Raw genomic sequence first — 10,610 nt, 5'->3', positions numbered from 1 at the left:
GGGTGATTTTAAGAACATTTTCGAACAACTTTATAGGTACTCTGGACTTCCCAGAATCCAATTAGCACAAGAGAACAAAATACAATTAAGTTCCCTTTCAAATATTCACTATTAAAGCCACTACCATCTGAAGGAGACCATAAGGCACTGAAAACACTTTGCTGTGGTTGACATCAATTCTTTTAAAGTTACAAGTAATGTCAGCTGAGCAGGAGAATTGATTAACCCTTAAACTGGCTGTTTCCCAACTGGCTCACGAAAAGTCCTGCAACTTGAGCAAAGCACATTAGCCAGCACTTCACACAATGCTGAGCACTCTTCATTCATTTAATCGTTCTTTCACTCGTTCCTAAGCTTTTTCTCTCCACTGCACCCATTCTCTGCAAGATAGTGCAGCAAGCCAAGTCTGCCTAAAGCACGCCTTCAAGTTGCACTAAGAGGCTATGGGGGAGACCTTTCCTGCTATTGTCTGGGCTGATCCAGCCACATATAGAGCGTGGTGTTCAGTGAGGGGTGCCCCACTGCAAAGTGGGAGGACCTCAAAATGCTTTTAAATGCTGCCCAGGCACTGATGATGCTGAGCCTGAGGAAGAGGAGACCTCTGGAGACAACCTACAGCTGTCTTTCAGGCTCTTAAAAGCCGATGGAGGAGGAAGGAGCTTATGCTTGCCGCTAGAGAGCAGCGCAATCAGGGATCATTTTGGGGGGAGAGAGGGCAAACTCTAGTTTGGTGTGGGGGTGGGGGGATTCTAAGCATCCATTAGAGCCCAAAGTGGGATGGGCTAGCTCAGTAGAGCAGAAGCAGGAGGAGGAGGAAGGAGGAGGAAGGTCTTTCAGGTCTCCCCAAATTTAGAGGCATTTGGCATTCAGAGTCAGTGACCATCACTGACCTCTCAGCATTTCCTGAGGCTTCTTTTCTGGCCCGTCTCTGTGGGGGTTTGTGCTCCTTGCCAAATCTCTGGGTATCTCTTGGTTTCTTGCCCTCATGTGACTACCGTTATTGCTGTTTTTGCCAGATTCTTTTTATCTTTTTGATTCTGCTTCTCTGACTGCCCCACCCTCTTCTGTAGAACCCTAAATGGGGACAGGCTCTCTGGCTCTGTCTGTCTGTCCTGGTGGCTTTCTCCTTCCTCTTCCCGGCCCCAGTTCCTTCTCCTCCTTCTCTAGGCCCTTTCCTCTCTTCTTCTCTCCCCTCCTACTCTCACCTTCACATCTCAGATCTTTGCCTCTTATCTCCACCGCGCAGAGTTGAACAGACTGCTTCTATCCTTCCGAAAGACTATTATTCCATTGTAAGGGTGAGGTCAAAATCTCTCCATTGGTGGAGAGAATGGGAGGGAAAGAGGGAGAGGGGGAGAGAGAGAGAGGAAGGGAGAGGGAGGGAGGGAGGGAGGAAGGGAAGAAGAGGGAGGGAGGGAGGAAGGGAAAGGGAGAGAGGAAGGGAGGGAGAGAGAAAGAGAGAGAGAGAGAGAGAGAGAGAGAGAGAGAGAGAGAGAGAGAGAGAGAGAGAGAGAAACAGTGAAACAGAGACAGAGAGACAGACACAGAGATGGAGGAGGAGAAGGAAAGAGAGAGACAGAGAGAAAGAGAGAGACACAAAGACACAGACAGTGACACAGAGAGACGGAGACACAGACAGAAGAAGAGGAAGAAGAGGAGGAGGAGGAATAAAGAGACAGAGAGAGAGACAGACAAGAGAGAGAGACAGACACAAAGAGACAGACAGAGAGACAGACACAGACACAGACACAGAGACAGAGACAGTGAGAGAAGAGGAGGAGGAGGAAGAGGAGAAGGAGGAGGAGAAGGAGGAAGAAAGTGAGACAGAAGAGACAGGGAGATATCTAATTCGTTACCAGGCACGAGACCAGCCTTTTCTCTTTTCGCTTCGCTGCGGGGTGTCGTCCACTTGGGGCACCTCTAGGGGTCTCTGGGCTCTCCTCCGCGTCCCTGCTCCTTTTCGTCGGGTTCCCCGTTTGCAGTTGACTTTATCTCATACTCCCTCTGGCCACCCCGCTTCCAGTCTTGATTTCTGCCTCCTGGGCTCGCGAGGTTCAGGTCTGGGCTATCTCTGGCTGGGGCTGGGGGGAGATAGTGGGGACTTTTTCAGGGGAAGGCTTTGGCCGGTATGGGGGGGGGGGGGGAGGAGGGAGGCTTCCCTCCCACCCAAGCCCCTTCCCCTGGGAGTTGGTCTGTTTCTCGCCTGGAGTTACCCTCCTCCCTCCCCTCTTCCCTCCTCTAAAGCACTTCTCGGTCCCCCTGGAGGGGCCTTCTGAAGATCACTTCTGAATATTGCCCTTGTTCTGTCTCGGCCCCCTCACTTTCTCTGCCGGGGCTGGACTGAGGGGAAACCTCTGTTTCTGTAGCCTTGGCGAGCTTAGACCGAGGCGTGTGGGAGGCCGGACGCCAGGGTTCTCGAGCCGGGGACGGCCCGCAGGCGGTTGGCCGACACCTCAGACTCAGAACCCGGTGCGGGAGGATTAGCTTTCCAAGGTTCGGCGGCTCCAATCGGAGGGAGGGGAGCTCCTGAAGGGCGGGGCTGCCGGGACGCCTGGGTTCCCAGGCCAAGTGTAGGAGGCAGAGCTTCCTGGCGGGACTCCGCCCTGAGCCCATCCCGGCCGGGGCCCCAGGCCCCCGGACCCTGGACTCCTCGGGACCCGCCCTGGATTCGGGAGCGCCACAGCCATGGGATCTCAGGGCTCTCACCTGGAACGAGAACCCGAATTGAACTTGATCCTAGAGGAGACTGGCTGTGAGTGGGACCGCTGGGGACCCAGGGGTCCGAGGCTCCTGGCGCGGGGGCTGAAGTTGGGCGTTGGGGCGGCGGCTAGGGCGGAGGGTCCGGGCCCCAGCTTCGTGGATCCGGAGCAGGAGCCAGGCCCGGCGCGAATTTGCGGCCAGAGCCCACAACTGTTGAAGGGGACTGTCGCAGGAGGGAGGGGAAGACTCTCCCGGTTATTCTCCCTGAGGGCTTTGGGGAGGGGCACGGGCTGAGCAGGAGTAGGGGGGAGAGAGGTCTGATCTTTGCCCGGCCCCACCCTCAGCCATCCCTACCCTGCATCCCTGGCTCTCTGCTCCTGGGTCCCGAGTCCCTGCTGATCTCCCCAACCCTGAGCCCCGAACCTGAGACAGTCGGTGTCCCCTTCGGGACGCCCGGTCTCTGAGTCCTCAGTCCCAAATCTGGCACTCTCTGGTCCCCGAGTCAGGAACTGGGAGCCCTGAATCTCTGCCCGGCTCCCGAGCCCCCAGCATTGGCTGATCTCTCCCTCTTCCCACTCAACAGTCTCTCTGGCCAACCTCAATCGCCTCCATCACCGCTTCCGGGACTTGGACAGGAATCATAAGGGTTACCTAAGGTAAGCAGAGTCCACCTTCTTCCTCGCCTCAAACTTGTAAGCCAGGGACTCCCAAGCCTCGAACTCCCAGCCCTTCATTGAGCCCTGACTCCTGACCCCAGCGGCTCTCCCCTGTGACCCCTCAGTCCCAGGTGACAAGGGTGTGGGGAGGTTCCCTTCACCCTGTAGCTTCCTTCTTTATTCTGCCTCTCCCTCCCAGACTCTGCAGGTGATCTTTCTAGTCAGATGCTAGGCCTTTGACTCTGAATCTCCTCATCCCTTCCCCAACAGCCGGATGGATCTACACAACATAAAAGAACTGGAAATGAATCCCTTAGGGGATCGCATCATCAACAGCTTTTTCCCAGATGGGTGAGGACAGAGCTTGGGGAAAGAGCGGATGGAGGTTGGGGAAGAGTGGGGAGCCCCGGGAAACAGCACCGACTGAGGATACAAAAACCCAGGGAAGGGCCAAAGCCTGCAGGGATCCCATTGAAGGTTACATTAGAATTCACTCTTTTGGGCTCAGATCTAAACTCTGGGTTCTAGGACTTGAAGTTTCCATTTCTTTGGGAATAGAGGCTTGGGAGGGATAACCTTACTCTTTTACTCAGGGGTCATTGTGTGAATTTCCGAGGCTTTGTCCGGGTCCTGGCCCACTTTCGACCATTGGAAGAAGAGGATCCCCGTGTTAAGGACCCCCATAAGCCTGAGCCTCTAAACAGCCGGAACAACAAACTGCGTTGTGAGTGTCTCCCGAGACTCCATCCTCCTTGAGACCGTCATATCTCCCTTGTTCCCTTCCCTCTGTATAACCTGGAGTCATTTTATGATCTAGCAAGTCGCTTCTCTCCTGACCTCAATTTCCCCATTTGGACAATGGCCTTGGACACGAAGGTCGCTTCCTTCCCAGGCCAAACTAGGAAAATTTTGAACAGGGGAATGGCAGCTGAGCAAGGATGAGGAAGGGCTAGGAGTCCAAATCACAATTATTTCTATGCAAATCTGGAGCTGACCAGACACAAGGGTCTTGGGAGTGGAGGAGGATGAGGAGGCAAGTGTTTAGGGTCTTGGACAGGGGGTCCTAGGGTCAGGGAGCTGGAAGAAGACTGGGTCAGTTCTGGACTTACAGAGGGAGGAGGGCAGGCTAGAAAGGATTTTTAAAAGGAGGAAGGGGAGGAGGAGAGGGACTGAGTGAGTGGCCATCAGCTAATAGGACAGGACCAAGATGGGGACCCCGCTCCTCGGCAGAACTCTAGATTTCTGGGCTGCCAGAAGAAAGGGACATGAGAAGGACAGATCTGGGGCTGCCTGATGCTAGGGCTGAAGTTAGCAGGCACAGCAGCCATCAGACAATCCAGCCCCCTCATTTTCTCCATGAGGAAACTAAGGTGCAGGCAGAGGAGTCACCTGCTGTATGCCCTTATTTATGTGTGTGAACTCCCCTTGAGACAAAGGATAGGGCTGGGGAGCCATCTCCAGGGCCCACGGAAGGTGCCTTAGGAATGGCCATTGCCATCCCACAAATTCCCTCGGAAAACTTGGGTCAATCCAACAGCCTTTGCCTGGCATTGGCTCTCCCATTGGCCAGACCCTGGGCCAGAAGGCCAAAACTGGCATATCCCTGCCCTCGAGGAGCTGACATTGGGGGCAATGCGGTGTGCCCAGAAATGTCATTGGCAGAGAGATCAGCAAAATGGGGGTGGTGGGAAGGTTTGGAGGGACCTCAGATGGAGGAGAGCCCCTGTACCCAGCTTCGAAGGCGATGGGGCTTCTCTGAGACAGCGGCAAGGAGGGGAGGCCGCCTGAGCAGAGGCTCCTGGGACAGACCCAGGCACCCTTGGGGCCGTTTGACTGGCCCGGGTGTGTGGGAGGCACAGGGGCCTGGAGAGCTGATGGAGCCTGGCCGCTCTCTGCAGCCCCACAGGAACAGCCCTCCCTGCGCGGGCCAACAATTGTATGCTCAGGCCCATGCCTTAAGCCAAGGAGCTTGGGGGCCATGAGCAGGCTGATGTGGGAAGAGGAGACATGGGGAGGGTCCAGGGGAGAGATGGGGAGGATCCAGGAGAGAGATGGGGAGAGTCCAGCAGAGATGGGAAGATGGGGAGGGTCCAGGGGAGAAATGGGGAGGATTTCGTACTGAAACAGGTGGTACCTGTGAGTGCTTGGAGAAAGGGAATGGATGGAAGGGGTACTGTGGAAGCTGAATCCTGCAGCTGGTGACCGATTGGACATTTGGGAGAGGGGGAGTGAGGGATCGCGGTGACTCTTAAGCTTGGAAGGATGGTGGTATCCTGAACAGTGATAGAGAAGAGCCCTTGGGCAGTGATTCCAGATAGGACAGAGGGGCAAGCACCCGGGGCCGGAGGGGACTGAGCTTCCTTGGGGCGTGGGAGGCTGCTGATACCTCTGATCTCCCCGGCTGAGCTCCAGTGATCCCTCATGTTCCCAAGCATCTGCTTGTCTAACAACTCTGTAGGAAGGTGGGCCCTGGGACCCTGGTGGGGGACAATTTGGGCACAAGGCACTTGGCCAGCTTGGCGTGGCCACGAGGGAACTGCGCTCCCATTGGGGGGAGAGTGTCTCATTCTGGGTTTTCTTTTCCCAGAATCTGGGTTAGACGCCAGATGCCCCAAGATCTTTACCAGCATCTTTGGTTCTGGCCATTGTGTGACTGTAGCATGGCCTGGACCTTGAGAAGCGGGGAACCGGGGGTCCCAAGGACTCCATCCTGATCTCCCCTTTTCCCCTCCCAGTTGCTTTTCAGCTCTATGACCTGGACTGTGATGGAAAGATCTCAAAGAAAGAGATGTTACAGGTTGGAGAAGGAAAGGGTTGTGAGTATGGTGTGTGTGTGAGTGTGTGTGTGTGTGAGTGTATGTGTGAGTGTGTGTGAGTGTGTGTATATGTGAGTGTGTGAGTGTGAGAGTGTGTGTGAGTGAGTGTGAGTGTGTGTATGTGAGTGTGTGTGTGTGTGTGTGTGTATGTGTGTGTGTGAGTGTGAGAGTGTGTGTGAGAGTGAGTGTGAGTATGTGTGTGTGTGTGTGAATGTGTGTGTGTATGTGTGTGAGTGTGTGTATATGTGAGTGTGTGAGTGCGAGTGTGTGTGTGAGAGTGTGTGTGTGAGTGTGTGAGTGTGTGAGTGAGAGTGAGTGTGTGTGTGAGAGAGTGTGTGTGTGTGTGTGAGTGTGTGAGTGTGTGAGTGAGAGTGAGTGTGTGTGTTTGTGCACCCAGAGGTGCCAATGGACGCCTCCTCTCCCTCCCCCCCATGTTCCTCCCTGGTCCTGGGCTGGGTACTGGCTACAGGGACTGGGGTGGAGGGGGCTGGTGACAGTAATGGATCATTGAATACGGAGAGGGATGGGGACGAGGGCCTTTTTGGAAAAATCCGGAGACCACCTGGTGCCTTTGTTTCCCCCTTGTCTTCCGTGGGCGCCGCCAGGTCTTGAGGTTGATGGTGGGGGTGGAGGTGACGGACGAGCAGCTGGAAGTCATTGCAGACCGCACGGTGCAAGAAGCCGATTTGGACGGGGACGGAGCCGTGTCCTTTGTGGAGTTTGCCAAGGTTAGTGATGGCCTGCAGCATCGGGGGAGGCCGAAGGCCGGGGTACTTGGAGGGCCGGGTGAAGACCGGGGCAGAGATGGGGCTCCGGGACAGCTTAGGCTCTGGGGCAGCAGCGAGGAGCCCGGGGATCCAGCGTTCGAGAGGCCGGGGGCCCTCTCTGCTTCTCCCCATCAGTCCTTAGAGAAGATGAACATCGAACACAAAATGAGCATCCGGATCCTGAAGTGACCTCCTCCCCCGAGGCATCTCCCCCGCCCTCGAGGAACCCACTTCTAAGTCCCAGAGACATTCCCTTCCACTCCGGGCATGTATCCTGGCAGAACTACCTTCTGCTCCTGGAGGGACCTGCCACCAGGCCTGGAAGAATTCATCTCCAGAGAGCCTCTCTCCTTTCAGAAGGACCCTGAAAAACCTTGCGGGGTTCCCCAGTGGAACCTGTTCTGGAGGGATTCGCTCCCCCCGCCCCCGAATTAATTTAGCCCAATCTAGAGAATCTATGCTGCACCATGGGAGGAACATCCTCATTTCTGAAAGGATCCACCTCGAAGGGTCTCCCCACCCCACATTCCAATAGAGTTCTAGGGGTGCTCAGCACCTCACGCAGGGGGGTCTCCTCCAGAGCCCCGCCCCCATCACATATGCTTACAAGCCCCCCTTCCCTCCTCTCCGCCTCGCCCGCCTGCTAGGTCATGTAATCAGCACGTTTGGAAGAGCCCTGGTCAGTATGTGGACACAGGCTCAATAAACCCTAAATGTTCCTCAGCGTGGGGTCAGTCTGGGGGGCTCTCCCTGAGGTCGTCCTTGCCCAGCCCAGAGCAACCCTGCATCTGAGAGGGAGGGGAGGACCGACAGACCCCACAGCCAGGAGGGGGGGGGAGGATGGCAGACCCTCAGCCGGGGCGGGGGGGAGGACTGACAGACCCCACAGCCAGGAGGGAGGAGGATGGCAGACCCTCAGCCTGGGGGGGGAGGACTGACAGACCCCACAGCCAGGAGGGGGGAGGATGGCAGACCCTCAGCCGGGGCGGGGGGGAGGACTGACAGACCCCACAGCCTGGGGGGGGGGGGTAAGACCACAGACCCCACAGCCAGGAGGGAGGGGAGGATGGCAGACCCTCAGCCTGGGGAGGGGGGAGGATGGCAGACCCCACAGCCAGGAGGGGGGGGGAGGATGGCAGACCCTCAGCCTGGGGAGGGGGGAGGATGGCAGACCCCACAGCCAGGAGGGGGGGGGAGGATGGCAGACCCTCAGCCGGGGCGGGGGGGAGGACTGACAGACCCCACAGCCAGGAGGGGGGAGGATGGCAGACCCTCAGCCTGGGGGGGGGGGAGGATGGCAGACCCTCAGCCTGGGGGGGGGGGAAGACCACAGACCCCACAGCCAGGAGGGAGGGGAGGATGGCAGACCCCTGCTCACACCTCGGGAATGGAGCACAGAGGGGGCAGGATTGGAGGGGCCTTTGAGAGGCTTCCTTCACCTGGGCTCCTGGTCAGGGGAGACCTCTGCGTTACATGTCGGGGTGCGGCTGGGAAAGGGGAGGGGATCCAGGTGGGATCATGATTGAGTGAAGAGAGGAGTTCATGGGGAAAACTTTGTGGGGGTGGGGGATGGCAGGGGCACGTTGGAGGTGTTGGCCAAACAGGCCAGTGGCAACTGGATGGCACCAGAGTCTGCAGGGTAAGAACCGAGTTCAAATCCAGCCTCAGATACTGTGTGACGCGGTCATTTAACCTCTGTCTGCCTCGGTTTCCCCAATTGTAAAGTACAGATAATGGGAGCAGGGGGCTTGGAGAGGAGGGAGGTTCAAATGATGTATTTGTGAAGTTCTTGGACCAGAATCTTGGCACGTAATAGGGGCCGCACAGAAGCTCTAGCCTGGTGGGAGCTCGGGTTGCATTGCGAGGGCCACCGTTGGGTCAAGAAGAGATGCTTCTGAAAGAAGGATCCTGCAAAGTGGAGACCGGGAAGTGGCTAAGGCCGGAATGAAGGCTCTTGGGAAGGCGCTCTGTGCTCCCCGCGCTGCCCTGGCCAGGGACCTTCTCTCCCCTTCTGGGCACCACGCTCAGGAGAGGATGGGGGTCTGATCAGCGGGACCGTGACGGGCAGTGGGGGCTGAAGCGTCCCCTTCACAGCTGCTGGAAGGAGCACGGAGAGCCTGATCGGGGACTTGGGGAATGAATGACTGACCCGGAGGGGAGAGACATTGCTCTGGTCTTCCAGACCGTCCATGGTGGCAGCTACCGAGAGTCAGACGCGGGAAGGGACCCCGTTGTGATGTCTCGGGTGGCAGAGGCTGGTGGGTCATGCTGGGGGGAGGCTATGGGAAGCACTAAGCTTCCCGCCTCCTTGGAGATGGAGTGGATGGGGTGGGCAGACGGGGGAAGGGGGTGTGGGGCCACACTTACCAAGGCCAGGGGCAGCTTCGTGCCCCCTTCCCTTGGGCCCCTTTGGATGGCACAGTACAGGAACTCCTCCAACCCCAATTCTAACCCTAAATGTGCTTTTTATTCCCTGCAAAGACATGGCAAGTCACTCTTTGAGGGTCAGTGATAGATGAAAACTAAAGTTCTCCTGGAACTTGCAAACCAGTAGGAAACAACTTTGAAGCTGGGTATTCTGCCTTGGCGAAGATGCCCTAATGCTAACCCTACACTCCAGCTTTAACCTTAATCCTAAGCTGGCCCAGGGACCTGGAAGATGATGGCTCACGGAGCAGATTTTGGGGACACCTGGGCGTCCCTAATGTCCTTTTCAAGGGTTGTGAGGTCAAAAGTCTTTCCCTAGAATTATACAAAATACACAATATTCCATGGTAAGAGCTGCAGAGAAGTAATTACTGGTAGGAGTGAGGGAGACATTCGTCTTCGAAAGGATGGATGGGAATTCAGCTGGGAAAAAGCAGGGCATTCCCGGCAGAAAGTGCAGCCTGAGCAAAGGCAAAGAAATTGGAGAACACAAGTACATTCAGAAGAGATGTTGACTAGGTCCCAAAGAACATGGGTGTGACTAATAGGAGATGATACAAATGAAGGGATGGGGTAGAAAATTAAAAGGCTTTTCACGCTATGCAGTTGGAATTTTCAGATCATAGAGGGGAAATCAATGAGTTTATCCCCAATTTTGGCCCCTGTTCTGTAGCCACAGGTACTAGATACTGGGTTTTCTCACCAAGAGATGTAACAGACCAAAGATGCCTCTTTGCAAGCCTGCCCCAAAGTCCTGAGCCATGTGTTTCTGGGCAGCCTGGATCCCAAGGAAGGGGATGCTGCTTTTTCAGATGTCCAGTTTCACCTCCTTGGAGGTTGGCAGTATAGGGATTCTGAAGGTACCAAGCTGAGAATCCAAGGAAGCCAGGGATTCTGCCAGGCAGAACTTGGGAAAACCGACAGTGAGAACATGGCACTGTCATTGCAAAGGCACCCATGAGAGATGGGGGAATATGGGGGAAGAGCAGCAGTGAACCAATAAAGTTGAATCAGAGTTCATGGAGGAGGGAGAATGCAGAATATGGGAAAGATTGGGAAGAGCTATAAATGCTATACAGATAGAAGTTGCCACCTTGTAAGTAATAGGGAGCCATTAGAATTGATTGAGCAGAGGATGAGCTGATGAGACCGATGTTTTATGTAAAACAATTGAGTGGAAAATTAGGAAGAAGGGTTGGATCAGGACCTGAAGTAAGGCAGCTTATTAGGAGGCTATTGTAAGA

At 55.8% G+C, this 10,610-nt stretch overlaps 1 protein-coding gene across 1 annotated transcript; it reads left to right on the top strand.

The window, feature by feature from the left end:
* The first annotated feature begins 2,531 nt into the window (after positions 1–2,531).
* On the top strand, positions 2,532–7,662 carry LOC127549269 (calcineurin B homologous protein 2-like). Its single transcript, XM_051977128.1, has 7 exons — positions 2,532–2,752; positions 3,284–3,356; positions 3,627–3,707; positions 3,950–4,080; positions 6,092–6,153; positions 6,778–6,900; positions 7,075–7,662. The coding sequence occupies exons 1-7, from the start codon at positions 2,686–2,688 to the stop codon at positions 7,126–7,128; spliced, it is 591 nt and encodes a 196-aa protein (XP_051833088.1). The 5' UTR covers positions 2,532–2,685; the 3' UTR covers positions 7,129–7,662.
* Positions 7,663–10,610: the final 2,948 nt, after the last annotated feature.

This window comes from Antechinus flavipes, chromosome 1, assembly GCF_016432865.1.
Source record: "Antechinus flavipes isolate AdamAnt ecotype Samford, QLD, Australia chromosome 1, AdamAnt_v2, whole genome shotgun sequence".
Lineage (NCBI taxonomy): Eukaryota > Metazoa > Chordata > Mammalia > Dasyuromorphia > Dasyuridae > Antechinus > Antechinus flavipes.
Note: the sequence above shows the minus strand (reverse complement) of the source record. Positions and strands in the feature narration are given on the sequence as shown.

Excerpts from the sequence above, each read along its gene's own strand:
- LOC127549269 (XM_051977128.1), top strand. The coding sequence starts at position 2,686 with ATGGGATCTCAGGGCTCTCACCTGGAACGAGAACCCGAATTGAACTTG. Across the intron at positions 2,753-3,283 it reads GATCCTAGAGGAGACTGGCT|TCTCTCTGGCCAACCTCAAT; the intron begins GTGAGTGGGACC and ends CCCACTCAACAG. Across the intron at positions 6,901-7,074 it reads CCTTTGTGGAGTTTGCCAAG|TCCTTAGAGAAGATGAACAT; the intron begins GTTAGTGATGGC and ends TCTCCCCATCAG.